Source organism: Calidris pugnax, unplaced genomic scaffold (assembly GCF_001431845.1).
Source record: "Calidris pugnax isolate Ruff unplaced genomic scaffold, ASM143184v1 scaffold89, whole genome shotgun sequence".
NCBI lineage: Eukaryota > Metazoa > Chordata > Aves > Charadriiformes > Scolopacidae > Calidris > Calidris pugnax.
Window position 1 is genome coordinate 7,087,375 of NW_015090865.1, and position 19,897 is coordinate 7,107,271.

The following is a 19,897-nucleotide window of genomic DNA, read 5'->3' on the forward strand; positions in this document are numbered from 1 at the left end:
CAGCCTTCTAAACCCAAACAGCCTGGTGAGTATGATCCTCTGGAAAGCAAACAATATGCTAATTCAGGAAAAAAAAAAATAATCAAACACTGCCATTCCCCCAGCAAAAGCATCTCTGCCCACAGTAAACAGAGGGTGCTGCCAGGCATAACAAGCGCCGGAGCTGGATTTGTGCGACGCTGCTCAGACAGTCAGACGGCTCCCTCGTTAAAGCCAATGAAATCCCGACGCTTAGTTTGTGTGATTTGCAAAGCCCATGGAATTAAATCATCCTCCAGATTTACCATCAGAACAAGCGGTGTGTGAAGCGAAACCCAGCTCTTCTGCTTACTTAAAAACAAACAAACAAAAAGAACTGTTTACCCTTTTATTTTAAAGGACTGTTTCTCTTCTCTGCTTAGGTTTAATAGCTAGTAAAACCAAAGCCATCCAACAAGAGATGACACCATGTAGGTTGTCACTCCTCCAGGGACTTATTGACCGTAGGAACGAGCATCAGTAGCAGCTGCGGTGGGCTCTGGGTCCATGTTCTGTCTCCAGCCCAAGCTTTAAGGGGCTGGAGCCATCTTCAACATCTTCTTTGTTGAAGATGGATGGATGGATGGATGGTCACTGCAGAAGCATCTCCTGCCCATCTCACCAGAGGACACACCATGTCCTCTGGACCAGGTCCCTCCCACCAGGACCCACCTGTAATAAAGCAGCACACTAAATTCTTTTCTATTCTGCCTTCCTATCTTACAGATCCAGAACTGAGCCAGTACCTTCTCAACATTTGAATTATTTATTGATATTTAACATAATGTCATTATTTATATTGATGTTAAAGTATCAATCATTTAATTTTTCTGGACTCTCATTTTAAAGATTACTTCCTCCAAATTCCCTTTTATAAACGGCACAATCATGGCACTGCTATTTTACTCTTCAGTAGAACAGAAATGAGATGTAACTGATGGCTCAGACGGCGTTTGAGCTGCTGTGTGTTTCTGGCCGTGATTCCTGGAAGTTTAGACACACGTCTCAAACTCCACTGAGATGGCTTTAGGCACCGCTGGCTCCTGCTGCGCCAGAGCATAGTGCAGTCCCACCAAATGGAAAGAAAAGTTCATGTTAGATTTTTGGCAGGTGGGCGACATCCCCAACCCAGGAAGGTGACGGCGGTGCCAGGTGAGAAGATCCTTGTGACTTATTCACACAGCCCATCATGTAAAGTTGGAAGATGAGGATGGAGGTCCTCAAACCCAAGAGGGTGTGCTGAGATGCTCCAGGGAACAGGGAGAAGGGCTGTGGGGTGCCCACGCCGGGGACAGGATGGGGACAACGATGATCACCCCACCCCGTTCACCTCCCAAACGCCTCTCGCTGCTCCTTGATACGGTCCCATTTGCAAAAGTTTTAAGATTTTTTTCTTTTACCGCAGCCTTATGAAAACTAACTCCAGCATAAAATATCAATCTCTTCGTTTAACAGTATGTAATTCTGAGAGAATACACTAAATTATGCAGCATCAAACCTTCACAACTTCCACTTTCTCTCCGTCGTATCAGAGTAATTATTTCTGCATGAACTAATCCTTTGTATTTCAGAGTAAAATCTTCAAATACTTATTTCTAGGAGGATTTGAGTTACAAATTGGGTTTGGAATTTTAAAACCAGTGAAGTAGAAACCAGAAACGCGATTCTTTCATTTTTTCAATTCTTGCACGATTCCTTATGATGGCATCTGAGCTGAGATTTTTATAAAAATAACTGGTTCTTGAGATGGCAGAGGGGAAGTCGAGAGGAGAGGGGGCTCACAGGAGGGGTTTCTTTGCTGGAACCCTGGGGGTCTCCTCGGGATTTTCTCTGCTGCTTTATCCGTTCTGCAAAGCCAACCCAAGACAGAGGGATGCTCACTGTTGGGCTATTTGCTGCCAGCTCCTTGAGCCAAACCACGCAGCTCCTCCAGAAAACTTCACCTGAACCGTTCCCAACCCTCCATCTTACTCCAGATTTTTACTTCCAGGGCTCCCTGGCCTCCCCTGTCGCAGCAGAAACATCACTGGCACGCTTTGCGTGCGGTAAACAGAACTACATTTGCAATAAAAATCAATGAAATTCCATTTAGGCACTCTAGGGAAGCATCTATGGCACACTTAAAAATGTGGAATTTAATTAATTTTCCTTATTTATATTCTGGTCAACGAACTAAGATACATTTTACCTCGTTAAATTTATTTACACTTATATAGTGGGGCCTGATTGAGAATCACATGAAGTCAACCAGAAAACATCCACTGACTCCCAACCATAACTGGCTAAAAATAACATGAAAATTGCTACAAATTTGTTTCCCACCACCTAAGAGGTTGAACAGGCAAAGTGGTTTTTACTGGATAAATTAAAATACTGACAACAGCAACCCCCCAGTCTCCATGTCCCTCCTTGGGGTGTGCTGGCCACCTCTGTGTCCCTGGGGATGGAGGACCAAAGCCACCAGCAGAAGGACTGGCAGGGAACCACCCCAAGGTCTCACCCTTGCAGACCCCTCCAACTGCTCCGAGCTGCTCATGGGCAAGAACCCGTAACTGCTACGGTTCCCTGAAATTCATATTTACATTTGGGTTTCCTTAAAATAATCTTCCAAACAGGTGTTTCTAGATTATTTTTAATTTCCAAGATGAAATGTAATGGCATCCTTAAATTATCTAAAGGACACTTCTGTGGCACAGAGTTTACTGAGTTCACACTTACATTAAACAAACCGTAAGGAGAAAATTAACAAACTATTAGCCTTTCAAGAACCTGTTCTATTTCAGGGAATGCTGTGAAACCATTTCCTTGTCTAACACATCGTACTGAGAATTTTCTACCAGAAGGTACAAGATTCTGCAAAGTTCCTCCAAGTGCCTCTTTTTTCCACCAGGAAAATCACTAACTGCTATATTAGTATTAGCTTTCCAGGCACCAGCAGCAAGATCTGCCCAGGTCTGCACCACTCGCTTGTCTCTTGAACAGGGAAAAACCACCCCGCAGGTATTTTAACAGTGTAAATGCTATTACTAACACAAGAAATCTGATTTAAACTCTCTCTACAGCAGTGCACTGGCATTTTTCAAAGGAAAAATCCCACTACTTGTTTTAACAAGCAGTTAAACATATATTATATTTAGTCTGACTTTCATGACATTTACCAAGCAAACAGTTGGGCGCGAATGAGAAGATTTTGGTTGTTTGTCTTTTCTAACTACTATCTGAAATATTTAATTAAGTTTTTGCTATTGTCAATATCTTGATATTACATTCAAGACACTGAATCATTTTCTTCTGGTTCCCATGAAAGAAAATAGCTGCTTACCCAAGAACTTGGCATAAATGAAGCAGGACTAGTTTGCATCTGAAACCAGCTTGGCTGTAGGATTCTTCCAAGAGATAAGATGAAGTACCACAGCAGTACACTCCCTCTGCAAGTGTATTTTTATCCCACCAGAAGATCTTCCATTCTACTTCTAGTTAGTCATATCAATGATAGTGCAGGAAAAGCAGGATTAGAAATGTCTTTTGCTATAGATCCATAAGATAGGCTCAGACAGACATCATCTTAATGCCTTAGAAATCTATTTGAAGAGACTAACGTCGTCATGACCCATAAAGCCACTTCAGTCAATCCAAAATATTTGACTGTATCTTTCAATGCGGAGGGTAAGAGCCATCTTAGGAATGACCATCCCGTTTCTTAGAGAGTGTTAGAGAGTCTTAATCAGGCAACTGAGCAATTACAGTTTCCAGCAGAGATTTACTGTCCAACAGTAGAAGAGAACTGATACTCATTTCAGTGTGATCTCTGGCACTCTTTTAGCTCAGAAACTCACTGTACATGCCTTCCTTGCATGTGCCAACACAGATACGATACCGAAAAGTAATTTTATGCTGAATATTAGCTTGAGTAGGAAGTTATCACTTTAATAACTATAAACATTCATTTGCTTGCTTCGTTACACAGCATTAAAGCTGGGCAGATCATTTACAACAAGCTTGTTAGAACTACTCAGTATTCAAAGTCAGACCTGTTTCACTGCGAGGCTGGCAGGACACCCTGGGGAGGGGGGGGAAGAAGAGCTTCCCAAGTAGATGAACATCACATTGGCTGGTTGGAATATTTCAAATTGCTCATCTGATTTTCAAAAATTGATATTTCCTGCTCACCTAACATCTAGGAATTTCATTTTACATAATGGCAAGTTTGTCCTAAATTAGAAATACCCAAGGAAAATCCCCAGGGAGTGCATCATGTCAATGATGGGAACGAGGAATGAGTGCCCGGGGACACAGCCCAGACCAGGAGAGCAGGGAGCAGCATCCGGATGGCCAGAACTGCACAACATCTCCAAGTATTCACTCACTGGATTACATTGTTTAATTAATCTTGTTAAGAAAGGAAAGAAAAGCGCCTGTATTTTCCAGAGAAGTTGGACAAACGTACCTTGGAGGGAAACACCAATTCCGTCACTGTCAAAACCCCGACCAGCTCTCCTCAGCCCTGCTGGACCAGCCCAGCCCCACACCAGGCACTGGCAGGAGATGAGCAGAACTCATCTGGAAGGTTCTAGAGATGTCTAACCTTACTCCTAAATTTCTTAAAATCCCTCTTCCCATCAATAATACTTCTTACAGACAAACTTCACCTCGCCTCACTCCTCCCATCCCAGCTAGGACGCGGTGAGGAACCGGGAAGGGAAGGTGCCAGGCTGAGCTTAGGGGTTTCCCAGTAACAACTCTGCTGTCCCACTGCCTTTCCCTCCATCCCGGTGTGCTGGGACCTCCTTGAACTCACCATCACTCGGGTTTGCTGCAGAAGAGAAGCTGTTTCTTCCAAAAAAACACCACAAAAATAATTGAGTAATTGTTGTTATGAAAATGTGTTTTCTATCAGCAGAATCTGCTAATGAAGCAAGCTGACAGACACATGAAAGAGCATGTAGAAAAACGCTGGCATTAAGAGCTGTTTTTAACATATAATGTTGCTTGGCCGTTAAGGTACTGATAGGAAAAATACTTAGTCACTTCCCAGCTGTTCTGTGGCAAGCTAAAACATTAAATTTAAACCATTAAATAATTCTGAAAGCAAGGGAACAGGTGGCAAATGGTTTATATGGCAGATGGTGCCTTTTTTAATATTTGTACTCACTGCTAATTTACAGAGTCCATAACCACAGACTCATATCTTACCTTTTTCACTCGAATAATTAAGAAGTCATATGTGAAAGTAAGAAAATAAATACCCCAATTCTTAATACAGTAGCCATAAAAGTGGTATTAGTGATTACTACATAGCCCATACCTGAATTGCTCCACATAACTGTTTATATTCCCAAAGTTTATTGCCTTTCTTTTTTTTAAAGATAGAGTCTTCAAAGACTTGGCTTGATAGTGCTGGAAAATTAAGTTTTCTCTTTACCAGCAGAGCAAATAAGCATGAAGATGCAGCTCAGATCACCGAGTAACTGCATCTCCACAAGCTCCTATTTAGTCTTTATGTTAAATCTGGCACAACACCTAAGTTAACAGCAAGGCTGACATTAAATATTTAAGGGAACATTTTGCCTGGTACATCTATGAGCAGAACCACCAGTCGATGAAAAAAGAAGAAAGGAAATAAAGGAAAAAATAACCTCAAACAGAGCTCCAAGAGCATTGCTGGAACCTTCTCCATCTTAACTCATGGATGTGAAAACAGAGTTATGCAAAGAAATGTGATTTTTTTTCAAAGAAACATTGCTTATAACCCAGTTGCTGCTTGTGAACAATTTAACTGAAATTCCAAGGTTCTCTAGAAAAAGGATGAGCAAAAGGATCCAGGAGGGAAGGCTGTGACCACACCATCCACCTCCCTCAAAACCGCTGGGGCTCCACGGGGGTTAAAAGAACCAGACTGCCCCAACAGCCCACCTTGTGTCCCCAACTGGCCATTTCTTACTAACTCACCAAGTTTTTGAATTAGGCTGGCAGAAAGGAACACGGCCGAACAGCCAGGCTGCAAAACTAATCACATTAAAAGGCCTCCTGAAAAGTAAATATTAAATTATAAGATTATTGATTGAACAAACTGCTGTGATTAGAAACACGGTGCTGTACAGGTGGTATTACAATACCAATCTCCAGTATAATCAATTAACAGCGTATAACTAAGCACACAATGTTCAGCCTTACAGGCACCAATATACACGTAGATTTAAGTTGGAAATAATTTAATCTTTTGTTCCCTGAGTTCATTCCTATTACGTGAACATTGCCTTGCGTAAACTTTAGACAAGGAGAACAGGGAAAGTTCATTAATTACCATGTTACTTTATAAATCACACATGGATCAAGAAAAACGCAGCTGCCCCCGGGGTCCACAGATTACGCTCTCTCCAAGATGTATTTCTCTTTGAAAACAATAAGTCATCTTTAATAAACGCCAACGCACGGATGTTTGTAACCGAGAGGCCGACAGGGTGATAAAGCACGTTCCATCGGGACTACCTGGACACTCGACTGTGCTTTCCTCATCCTTTCCCAGCCATTAACTTATATGGCAATAGAGACGTTTATTTTCGACAGCAGAGAGCTGCCTTTGGCCAACGGAGCCTTTTTTCCTCTGCAAATTAAGGAAAAGCATCCCAGGCAGGGATGCAGCCCAGCTGCAGAGCGGTCCCTGCCCCAGGGGCACCCAAAGGCTCCCTCCCTCCATCCCACCTCTCAGCACCCACGGGGGAAGCTCCTCATCCAGCCGGTGCTGACAAAGATCACCTAAACCCAACACCTCCCAGTCCCCTTCTCTGCCAGCACAATAAAAAGGGATTTCATAAAAATGTTTTATGTAAGCTTTTGCAAAGGCCTCCCTCCAGAGATGGTGATTAATAGGCAAAAACGGTGAGCTGGATCTCGAGTTTATCGTACGCAGACTGGGCATCTTCAAGCTTTCTCTTCCAAAAAGCTACCATATATTCTGCAGGAGAAAACACCCAGAAGCGCGTGGCTCACTGTGGGTGATTGATAACAGGCTGGTTGCTCAGGCACTCGGAGCGGGGTATTTGATCACCTAACACACTCCTGCTCCAAAGGGAAGCGACAATTATCAGGGGCTGACACATTTATCCTCCCCGAGCCCCTGAGACCCTCCGCCAGGCCTCAGAGCCTCCCGCCGACATCGCCTCGCATCCCGGTACCATCACCCGGGGCCTGCACCGGCTCCTTCCCCCATGGCTCCAGCATCTCCAGCCAGGGAAGGACACTTCTGGCCACAGTCTGCTTTTCAGCACACAGAAAGAATGATTTTCACACACACACTTTGGACTCTCCTCTCAGACGCCCACGTACAAACAGGCAAAATGGTTTCTGTCCACGTCCTCCTTGTGCTGAGGACCCCAGAGCTGGAGACAGCACTTGTCCCTCTATTCCTAGGGAACACTTTGCTCTTCAGGCTCCCTGAACACAAACCCCCCACCCAGTGCCCTCGGGAGGTGTTTATCTGGGGGATTCTACCAGCTGCTCAACAGGAACGGTAATTACTGAGACACATCACTCATCAAAAGATTTCATCTGAACACCAAAAAATCATAACCGTGTGCCTCCTGCAAAATTCAATCTCGCTGCGTTACACTTCAAGTACCAAAAAGATGGAAAATGCACCCTAATTTAAATTTTTAGCTTAATTGGTAGATAACTTTTCTAAATATAGCCTTGAGCATCCAAAGTACAAACAGTTTCAAAAACCGCCCCCCAGACTTCAAACCAGAGTTCCACAGCAGGTCGGGGATGCCATCGGACGTCCCCAGCCACCACACTCAGAAAGTTGTCACAAAAACCCATGCTAAGAAAATAGCATTTCGTCCAGCAAGCATCCAGACCTATCAGGAAACATACAAATCCACGGCTGTGTTTTTTCCACCATATTTTATAACTATAAACACCCCAACAATCTACTTAAGTTTTACTCAGTTATTACTGTACCTCGAGCAGACACCTCTCAAGCCCCAACCCCGCAGCCTGAGGATCTGCTCCCAAGCCTTGGTGGCACCGAGGTCCCGTTTTCTCACAGGGAGGACAGGACACAGCTCAGTTCATACGGTGACTGCAAACTCCACAGCAAGACACACGCTGCAAACGCAGGTGGAGCCTTGGACTCACTTTAAATACACAATTTTAGAGAAGAGCTAAGCAGCACCACAGAAAGTAACTTTAATTCCAGATTGCAGTCATGCCACCTATATCCCCTGAATATTTAATTCACCAAGGATCACCGACACCACCACCACTCGCCCTCAGAAGCCTCTCTCTGTTGCAAAGTAAATATAAAAAGCTGCTCGTTAGTGCCACCAGGAGCAATCTTACCTGGAAAAGGTGCTGCCAAGACTGGAATTTTGATGGGGGAGAAGGTGAGGACGTGGCAGGGCTGGACACTCGGTGCTGAAGGTCCCTGGGGGGCTTCGGGCTCCACCGACACCATCGCGGCGGTGGCCAACGCCAGGCTCTGGTTACCGCCGACTGGTTTAAGGCTATTCTGGCAACCACCTGTGGAAGGGCAAGATACAGCAGGTTTTATTTTTCATTGGAAGCCAGTGGATTTACACAGGATGATGTTTTCAGCATTTCTGAATTTCGACCCGCAATGGAAGGAAGGTCTGCAGCATTTCCCACCTGGCTTGTCCACCTTAGAGAGACAATAGATTTTATTTATATCAAATATATTATACAACATATTTTCTATGGACTCTCAAAGCCCCCTTCCTAACGGTTATTCCTAAAGTTCTTGTTTGTGGTTGGTGCATTTTTAGATATTAAAACCCCATATATGTGAACATACCATTATAGTCCAGAGGGACAAGACAGCAGTGAGTTATATACAAACTGCACAGAGTTATTAAATTTAAATGAAAAAACCTCAATAAAAAAAGTCAAATATTTGAACGCGTTTGTCGGCATTTTCTTCAGCTCCCACAGCTTCATAACAACGCACGACCACCCTTATTCCAACTTTTCCTCAACAGAAGTTGTCTGATTTCAAATCTGAACGTTTTGGTTACTTGCTCTATTCACCGTCAAACATCAATGTTATCTGCTCGGCTCTTCTCCCGTAATACACATGCAAATTCCTGAGTTTTACTACTTTTATGTACTAACGTCTTTCATCTTAAAATCACACCATGCAGGAAACTTCACATGGTTTCACACAGCAGCTCAGAAGTCCCCCAAATCCAGACTCAAAAGCGCTTTAGCCTGTGCAACCTTTACCTTTAAGTCTAAGGAGCTTGGGGGAAAAGACCTTCAGAGCTCAATCTTGGCTAAATACGTTAAATAAACAAGAAAATGAGTAGTAAAAAATCTTAAGGAGAAAACCTAATTTGACAAACACCAGCTGTTACTCCCTCTACACTGAGCTATGTATTCAAAAATTAAGCAATCATTAGCTTATTATGTCATTTAGCAAATGTTTTCGGTTCATGTGGAAATCCTTCAGGCACTAAGAGCCAACTGCAGCTCTGCAAAAAAAAATCACTATTTGATCAGATTCCTTACTCCAGGCATTCCAGGGGTTTGTGGAGCTCTTCCCCTACGTGCTGGAAGCCGGGGCCATGGGGATGGTGGCCACTGGGGCTCCGTGGGGGGATACAGCCCTGTTCAGGGCACGTTCCCTACACGGCTCCATAGCCCAGGTGCCTCATCAAGGCTTTTCCATCCCACTCTGGCTCCGGCGATACAGCCCAGTGCAGGGCACGTTCCCTACACGGCTCCAAAGCCCATCAAGGCTTTTCCATCCCACTCTGGCTCCTGACACCTAAAAAGTCCTGATTTTCAGACGCCAAGCGCTGTTCTGCTCTCAGCTGGCGTCGGGCAGGAGTGGGTCAGTGGTTTTTGGAAAGGGCCCTGCTTTGGTTGCAGTTAATTGGGGCTCCTGAGGCTGCCCATTATATGAACTGCTGGCAGCTTCGCTCCTGACTCTTTATAAACAATTATTTGCCAGCAAAATAAGCTCTACGTTAACAAAACAGAAGTCAAATATTTTCAGTAAACATCACAAAAGAACCTTCTATTATTTCTGCTGCATTTGTCAATTCCAAGAGAATTCATTTAGAACACCTGCATGTGCACTAATTAACAGGCACACAGGCAAAAAACCACAAATATTAGAGTTTCAGTGATTCCACCATGGACAGATGAGCAACAGATTATTCTGCAACAGTCACAATGGAAATTAAATAAAATAAAAATCAGTTACCAACTAATCTAACTTTTTAATACAAGTTTATTGTTTTTTCACAGGCCGTTAGGTTACACACCTGGTCTCCAGAGCCTGCCCTCATTCCTGATTCCAGCTGTTAGCAGTGGGGGGAAAATCCACAAAGCATCTTCTGTAAATCTTATGAAAACTAATGTTTTCTAGAAAAATGACTTTTCTACTGGTTTCCTACAGGGTACGGGAGCAGAAAGGTTGTTTACTTCTCATTTTGATTCTTTTATTTTGGAGAAGAAGATGCAATTTCCCCAAAGAGCCCAGGAAAGCAGCAAAATAATGTAAGTCTTAGTTGCTTGGAAAGCCGAAGTCTTCCACCAGCACAGATGAATAACGCTCCTGAAGCAGGGCTTCCTTATTAAAGTTTCATCAATTCCCTTATTAAAGTTTCATCAGTCAGTTGAAAGAGAAGTTTTGGTGATTTCCCCGCCTTTGATGAAGTTCTCTCTCCCTCTCTCCTGCTAAATAATTCCGTGAAGAAAGGACTACCCCCTATAACTGTTAATACTTGAGAGGAGAGCACGGACAGGGTGTCCGGGGGTCACCAAGCCCCAGCTCTCACTTTGCAGTCAACTCAACAGTCATCTCCGCAATTTATCCACCTCCAACACAGCAGATGATTTGCCAAAGTAACTGGAAGCTGGCCCAGGCCCTCTTGAGAGCCAGGGACTTTCATCTGCACTTGGCATAGCTGGAGAGAAGTTCTGCTCAGAAACAAACCAGGTTTTGCTGTAATGATTTCCAAAAATTTATTGAAAGGGCTTTTTAGAATCATCGTTAATCACCCCACATTTTCATGAATTTCAAGAGTCAAATGCCTTGAACATACTAGTGAAATATTATCATCAATATAACCTTGAGGGAAAAAAAACGCAATTTTTTTCCTAGCAACGGTGGTTTCCCCAAATCTGTTTTTGCCAAGTCCCACTACATCCTGGGAGAAAGGTCATACTTGTCTGCTGAGATACCGAACCCCATCCCAGTGTCCTTCCCCAGCCTTCCAGCTCCTCTCAAGCAAAGAGATGAGGGGAAACACCTGAGATGGGCAGCACGTTTCGGTGTGAAGCAACTGCAGGGCAGAGAGCAGGTGAAGAAGCAACGAGGAGATTATTCAGAGATGATTCATGGATGGTGGAGAAATGTGGTGAGGGCACTAGAACTGGGCAGCAAAGCCATCTCACAGGATGACACCTGATTGCCATCCATCTACCTGCTAAAATCCATGTGGCAAAGGGTCTACACACACAGGTGCAGAAGAGGAGCTGTTTCTGTTGTGCCTTCTCTTCTAGCACAGAAGTTTCTACAAGTTCCTAGAAGTTTCACAGAACTTCTACAAGAAGTTTGTGAACTGTACCATCATATTCTTGATGAGAGGACTCGTTTTCACCAGGCAGACCTGTGCCTGTTGCCAACATCACTGGACTGTTGGGTACCACTCCTGGCGTAGGAGAAACCAGGCTGGGCCACACTGACAGAAGAGCATAACCTCCACCACCCAAAGCCAGCAGTTCCTTCATGGGGCTTTGGGATACCAAGAGCAGGCTGAGCCTTCCCCAGGGACGTACACGAACCCAACAGACCGACGTGGTGGTCCTGTGGCACATGCCAAACCACGCAACGCAATGCCCACAACTGGTCTCCATCAGCGGCAGGGAGGAAGGAGACCCTTGGCGATACAAAGGCCAACCCTGCTGAGACCCACCAGAGGCATCACAACCAGCCCAGGGCATGCCCTGCTTCCTCCCAAAAGCCACCAAACCCCTCTGCACTCACGCATGGTCTCTGCAGCCAGAACACACCAGAACTACCTTTTGGCTGCTGACATCGCCCAACACCTTAACGACTGAAACCACGAGATTTTCCTCCTTGAGCAAAAAACAGCCAGAAGAACAGAAGGTACTTTATTTAACAAGGCAAAAGTAAAGACCGCTAACACTTGTGAGATATGAAGACCCACTCCCACCCAAGAAGGTTAATTCAAGACCTTCCCTTGCAGATGAAAAAGTTAATCAGTATTGTGAGAACTTACTGTACAGACAAGGTAATGAATTTTAAATTGCACTTGATTATTACAGCTTTTCAGTCTTTGTCTTCGGTTTTGCCGACAGGAAAGCATCTTTACCAAAGGGTTATGAATATCCTTCCCAAAAGACCCACATTAAAAAAATAAGAGAGGAAAAATTTTCAAGCAGGTCAAAGACCTTTTGAACTCCTCATCTCTCTTGGAGAAAAAGGAATTAAATACACACGAGCATGATGTTCCTTCTAACTTTATTTAACGATGCAATGAATGGCTGAGTTTTCCTTATCCTTTCACCCAGACTTCACTGAACAACAACGTGTAAATGTCCCAGTCCCACCTGGAATTTCAGTCCGGTTCTTGCACCCCATCGTACTGCTCACATGCAATAAATCACAATACCTGGCCCCTCACTACAAAGAGCAGCTGCTGCAAATCACTGAAAGGTCCGGGTTTCTTTATAATGAAGTCCTGGGGCCAGGGAGGACAATATTATGAAAGGGTGAGAACTACAAGCCTTTCCCATGAACATATTACCTGTAGTTTTATTTCTATAATTTAAGTGGGAAAAAATAATAATCTTAATGGAGCTAAAGTTTGCACTTGATTTAGGTAGATGACAGGAAAAGCATCAAAAAAGCACAAACTTAATAAGCAAAACAAAAATTTTGTAAAGGCTGTGATTAAAGTCAAGCATTCCCAGACAGTTAATAAACACTCATCTCTGCAGCGCCTGAGCGCTCCACAAATAAAGAGGGTTTTCACAGCATTTCAGGAATATTCAGGTTCCTGCAGTGCTATTCTTGTTTTTCAAGCAGGGAGTCCTTATATTTAAGGGAATCCAATTTGAGAGGCCCAAAACCTGCCTACTCATATACACACACACGATTCAGATATAAAGCTTCTGTTGAGGAAATAGAGAAGGTCAGAGGTCTTATGCCATGTGTCTCAGAGCTGGTAAAAACCACAAGAGAACAGAACCCAAATTTAACACAAAGCAACCCCATTTCTTCATGGATTTGTAAAATTTAAACTGAAATTACCTAGACATGTATGTACAGGTACAGTTTTCTATATGCAGAGAAATTCTAACACCGACACCTGCCAGGAAAAATATTAGCTCAGTTCTGTAAAGGTCAGTAGGATTAAAAGAAAGAAAAGGAAAACAAGAAGGATCAAAATTTTAATCTATACACAGGGTGGGTAATGCTAAAGCAACCTGCTGAAAGAATATACACAAACTCTTCATTCTGGTATGTGTGACTTCAACACCAATGGATGAAAGAGCAAAAAGATTGCTTCTGAGCAAAGAGACGCTGCAGAAATGTAGAGGCAGCAACATCACCAAAAAATATCTTCTGTTGAAAAATCATTCCACACAAAAAAAAAAAAAAAAAGGAAGAAAGAAAATATCTTCTTTAAGAAGAATATTTTCCTTCAAGGAAACCAACACTGAAAATCTTCATACAAGGTGAAATCACTCCTGTTACAAATGAAAAAAAAAATTAAAAATATTCTGAGCATTTTGCTACGGATGCAAACCATGAGGAGGTTTTCACCTTGTCAGTGCCTCCTCCCAGAGCTCCCGGCTCCGAGCTGGGTCCCTGCAGGAGACCTGGGAGAAGGCAGAGCTTCTGCCACCTGCGTTCTTCTGCACACACCTTCACGGCTGTTACTGAAGGCATCCATGGGGCCAGGGCCAGTACAACACTCAAGATCAGTAAGAAAATGCAATTTATGTTGAAATGTGTAAAAAAAAAAAAAAATTAAAAAAAATCCATTTGAGGATTGTCAAAGGCTTCAAACTGAAAACAGATGTTGAAATGTTGGATTTTCTTTGAGTAGAAGTGCAGAAGGCAGCATTCAGGCTCCATTGACCCAACACGCTTCTGAAACTCCTGTACCATAAACACTCTGATTTTGAGGTTATGCAGGTCTCCAAATTGCTGCTGAGCAGCTGCCTGTGACTTTTATCCCCAGAAACTCTTGAGGGTGTTCATTCCCTTTGGCAGCATTAACAGAAGGACCCTCGCTAACCTCACATCTCGCCATCATCCTCCAGCAAGCAGAAGGCAAACATGTATCTCAAGGGCTACGAGCTGAGCACCACCACCTCACCACAGCCAAATCACCCCTTTCCTGGTGGCCTCCCTCAGGATGCTCCCCCAGCCACCCAGCCCAGCCGCAGGCTCTGCTCAGCACTTGCCACTGGCCATTTCGTGAAGTTCTTCTGGGGTACTTTGCTTCCTGAAGAGTGGACAACACCCTTCAATCTGCATCTCCTGCTCCCTCCCTCACAGGAGGCTGGATGAAAGGCTCATTCTCCAAGGTTTCCTGGGAAAACCTTCTCAAACACACCAGTAAGAGCACCCGTTTTGCAGGGAACTACTCCTGGCGATGCTCTTGAGAGCCAGCAACACCAAATGGCAAGAATGGACCTTCAAACATTTAAAATAGCACCAATAATAGTAAAATCACTGAACATCATACCAGAGTGCTACAGCTTTCATCTAACGGGGGCCACCAAGGGGTCCTGATGGTGGTCCCTCACCCCATGTCCAGCAGCCACTGACCTTGCAGGGACACGCAGAGCACAGAGATACCACATGGTCACTCCTGACTGGGGGCCAAACCAGCCCTGACTGCATCCCCACGGCACGGAGCACAACGCAGGAGACAAAAATATCAGTCCTTTCTCTGCAAAAATACCCAGGCACTGCTTTCCTCACCGAAAAAAAAACCCCACACTATCCCGTAGACATAAACCAAGCTATCATTCCTAGGTGGGAACATAAAATGTCACTATTCGCTTTAGATACACAAAATGGTAAGTACATAAATTCATGTTTTTGCAATATGCGCGAGAATAATAGCTGCTTCCCTTTCTTACAGAAAATAACACCTTCTAGTAGCTGGAGCTCGCGGCTGTTAAATTACATGCATTACCATTCACCAGACTCCAGTGCTCACTCCTTTATCTTTGTAACGCCGTGATACACCGAGAAAACAATTATATCATTACTGATAACTGGGGAAGGCAAACCTGCCGTCAGACGGGCCTCCGGAAGGAACGCGGCCGCAGAGCCTGCAAAAAGCTTATTAACTCCTCAGCTTAAACCACTTAACTAAGCAATTTGCTCTCGGTATATTTTATTACCCTTCATAATAAGTGTAAAGATTATATAGGAAATACCTCAAGTGCTGCCGTAACGCCGCAGGGCACTAACACGGCCATCCTGCAGGAAAGCCATCACCGTCTCTGGAGCTCACACGTGGCCATGGGCGTTACGGGGTGAGCATCAATGGCATGGACCAGAAATAGGATGGGAAGACTCAGAAAAGTGGCTGGGGGTCTTCATGCTGCTCCCAGCCAGAGAGATGCTCAGGGGACGGCAGCCAACACTGAGCAGGCTGCTGGAGGAGGAGCTGGAGCCACCTGAAGATCTCCTGAGCAAACAGGCTTCAGCATCTATGTATTGTGCAGGGGGAAGAAAACTTCTCTGTGCTGCTGACAGGCCACAGCGGGCTCTTCATGACAGGAAAGGCATTGAGGGGCTGGAGCGTGTCCAGAGAAGGGCAACGAAGACAGTGAGGGGTCTGGAGAACAAGGAGAAGGGTCTGAAGAACTTCTGAGGAGCGGCTGAGGGAGCTGGGGGCGTTCAGCCTGAAGAAAAGGATGCTGAGAGGAGACCTTCTTGCTCTCTACAACTATCTGAAAGGTAGCCAGGGGAGGTCGGTCTCTTCTCCCAAGGCACAGGTGATGGGACAAGAGGAAATGGCCTCAAGTTGTGCCAGGGGAGGTTTAGGATGGAATAATTTTTGCACAGAAAGGGCTGTCAAGCCTTGGAAGAGGCTTCCCAGGGAAGTGGTGGAGTCACCATCCCTGGAGGGATTTAAAAGCCGGGCAGACGTGGTGCTGAGGGACATGGGTCAATGGTGGTTTTGTCAGTGTTGGGTTGACGGTTGGACTTGAAGATCTGAAAGGTCCCTTCCAACCTGGGCAATTCTATGAGTCTATGACACGGCATCAGGCTGGGATGCCCCTGTTCTGCCAGGTGTGACTCCCTAACTGTGGCTTTATGTCTGAAATGTTGCAGGTGATAAAATATGTTTGCTTAAATATTGAATTATTTTAAGCATGGATAAACAACCAGGGGGCTGTCACTCCCCTGTGTGGAAGAGATCCTTCACCATCGCACTGGTCCTTATGGGCTTAGGATTGGTGCCTCCTGGCCAGGAGCACAGCTGGACCAGGAGCACATCTGGACAGGTCCCCAGCATCCCAGGAGGAATGCATCCATGGGAGTTGTCCACCAGGGCCACCCCCGCTCCCCAGTTGAGCATCGGGGGATTCTGGCAGGAGGGGAAGGCAGTTTCCCAGCACCGGCTGCTAAAACAGCAAAATACGGAACCCATTCGGGCGGTTCAACATGTTTCAATACAGAACAATATTCACTGCTAATTAATCAGTCTGGCAAACGAACCCAAACAGTGCGGATCTCTTCCAGCACGCGCTCACTCAGTCTCTGCCTCACTGGCAAACCACAAGGAAACCTCCTGCGTCTGCACAGCTGTGAAATGAGAAATAACCTCAGAGTGATTACTCGTAGGTAAGAGGGCTCTGCTGTCACCCGAGAGGACATCACCCTCGATACGAGAAAGGGAGAAACAATGACATCAGGCCATTAAGAATGTACTAATTCTGAATTTAGGACTATATGTTAGGAGTTTACACATCAGCAGCATTTTACTTCTTAACCCTTCCTGTGAGACATCTGCTATTTCAAATTACTCCTGTAGCACCGAAACAGAGAGATTCAGCCTTGCTGCAATGTATTTTCTGTCCTTTCCCAAGTATAAAGCGTGGCTCTTCCGTTAACAGCTCTGACACACCTGAGTTACACAGATTAATGGAATTTATTTCACAAATATCATTGTGCATAACTGAGCCTTAACGAGATGATGGATCAATTGCTTTTCTCGACTGATCGCTGTCTGCAGAGACCACACCAAGCTCTTAAAATCAGCAGCCAATGGGAGAATTACACAGGAACTGTGTCGGCAATTTCTTGTTTGAAAACAAGCCAAGGAAACCGGGAGCGGCTGGCCCAGGCCCTCCAGAAGTCAACAACCAGTCACTGAATCATCTATTTACAATCTTCCATAATCATCCATGGTCTTTTCTTTCTTTAAAAGTCATTTAGGGGATGAAATGCACTTTGTCATCAAGGTTCAGATCAATCAAGAGATTTTCAGCTGAATGGAATGAAACCTTTACTTTAGAGAATGGCTTACGTCTCTTTGGGAAGATGCATTTAAAAAAAAAAAAAATAAATAAATACTTAATTATTTATGTGCTACTGACCTGGTATCAGCTGAGGTGCCAACACCACTGTGGGAAGAGGCCTGGAGGCAGCAGCCGGCCTGGCTATAGCCATGGCCACCTGGTTGGTCATTAGCAGAGGCTTCTCATTTCCCTGGAAGAGCCTGGATTCCTCAGGATGTATCCACGTCGAATCCAGAGCAAACGCATTATTCAAGTATATCTGTCCAACACCAGTAAATAAAAGAGTGTTAAGGTTTGAGATCAAAAATTCAGATATCAAAGTGAGAATAAAGTCTCTTTAACTCAGTATTACAGTACAGGTGGTATCTCAAGTTGGGGATGAACTTGCAAAAATAGGTTGGTCTCTGCTCCACGGGTGCTGTTGGCCGAGTTTAGCGGATCGTTTAAGCACTAATGGGTTTTTAACGGGACCAATCAGCCAGTGCAGCCTCACAGAAAGGAGAGAACAGCTGAAGGCAACCGTGTCCCAGCCCCTGCCAGCCCAGAGCGACCCCCCCCCCGCACCTCAGGGTCTGCAGCCACCTTCCCAGCTGGAGAGAGGGAGGGAGGGAAGGGGGATAAAGTCACAAAGCCGTGATTTAATTACTTGGGCCCGGTAACTGTAGAGAGGTGGGTCACTGTGGGCAGGATGAGGGTGCAGACCCCCAGTGACACCCTGGCACGGGGAGGTGGCAGTGCCCACTGCTTCCCTTTTGGGGAAAACCAGCAGAGGTACCGAGAAGAAAGGGAGAATAGGAAACCACCCCCCCATAATCACATCCCATAGTAAAGTTACAACATCGTACTCAACGTAGTAAAGATTAATATTGAAGGTACTTTAGTCTTTTTAAAACTCCAGAGGAGTGCAGATGTGCAACTGCTGGAGGAGCCTCCCCATTAACCGTCCCTTACGACGTTCCTCCTCCGAGGGGTTTTCCCTGACCTTTCCTGAGCCTTCACCATTCATAAAACCCGTAACATTTTTCAGCTTTATATACTTTAGCCTTTAAAATGCTTCAACATACAAAGATCAGACTTACTTTGCAGCTCGGTAGCCTTTTATCGATCCAGTTTTTCCCAGCATGAGGCGGAACCGTGGATGTGTACACGGGTGGAAAAACAGGCACAAATTCCACGCTCGAAGACGGTGAAAATCCTATGACCGGAGAGTGAGCTCCAAATATCCACTGAGGGGAAAAGAAAAACTGACAAGTTAACAAAAGGATTCTATCCCAAGTAGAGCGATGCTTTTCATTATTTCCTAATTACACAAAAGAGGAGTACAGAACATTTCAAACATGTCTCTTCAGTCCAACCACCACTCGCGGTGCTTTAGGCGTTACACGGCCAGTGACACATGGCACCAGCTTATAAACTGCTTTAGGAAGCCACAAATCAGTAGCCTGGCAGCAAAACCACAGCACTTGGCTAATGGCTGCTGGTCGCCAGGAAAGCTCGGTTTTCCTCTGCTCAAACAGAATCTCACAGGCAAAATAAAAACATCACAGAAAGCGTTTTTAAAATTCATCTCGAGGCAGAGGAGAACCAAAGGAAATGTCGGAAGCATATTTTCTCTTGACTTAAATTCGTTTGGCAAATAGGTTCCCACAGTAAAACCACCTCTGCAGTTTATTTAAGTGGTCTCACACTGGGGAATAATTGATGTTACTGTTTCATTAGACCCAGCACTACCTATTTTCTCCCTCCCACTCACTCTGCTCCCAAACCACAAGAGACGCTCGTGCTCGAAAAGGCTGGAAATCTTCACATGAAATTGAGTGGATACTACAGTGCTCAAATCTCCGCTTCATTTTTACTGCTTTCTTGTAAAAAATATAAAGACAAGGCAAAACTACAAGTGGAGCTTCTGACGTCTCCACTGTAACAGGACAAAGTTGGGACTAGAAGATCTTTAAGGTCGCTTCCAGCCTAAACCATTCTATGATCTGAGCAGCCTTACGGCAGCAATGAATAATTGAAATATTCATCAGGCAAAGCAACGAGCAGACAGATTGGTTCGACTGACATGATTCAAAACTTCAGTCTTTATGAATTTTCAAAAAAAAGACCACCCAAAAAATCCCCAAAAAAACCAAAAATCACCCCAAAAACACTTGACGCTAAATACGACTGGTCTTCTCCCGTTCTGGTCCCTGTCTGCGGAACACGCACCCGCAGCCGCCGTCCTCCGGCTGATGGAGCCGAGCCCAGCGGGGGGACCGGCAGCGCCTCCCCAGCCCTCGCTGCCTCCCCCGGGAACCCCCCTCCAGCCCCGCTTCCACCCCCATCCCCC

At 44.9% G+C, this 19,897-nt stretch overlaps 1 protein-coding gene across 1 annotated transcript in view; it reads right to left on the minus strand.

Annotated features, from left to right (window-relative positions):
- Nucleotides 1-19,897, minus strand: part of TCERG1L (transcription elongation regulator 1 like) — a 67,901-nt gene that overhangs the window by 38,661 nt on the left and 9,343 nt on the right. The window contains exons 2-4 of the mRNA XM_014945220.1: nucleotides 18,645-18,791; nucleotides 17,644-17,824; nucleotides 8,359-8,538 (exon numbers count right to left, since the gene is read on the minus strand). Of these exons, the coding sequence (XP_014800706.1) occupies nucleotides 8,359-8,538; nucleotides 17,644-17,824; nucleotides 18,645-18,791 (508 nt within the window). The remainder of the gene's footprint in view (nucleotides 1-8,358; nucleotides 8,539-17,643; nucleotides 17,825-18,644; nucleotides 18,792-19,897) is intronic.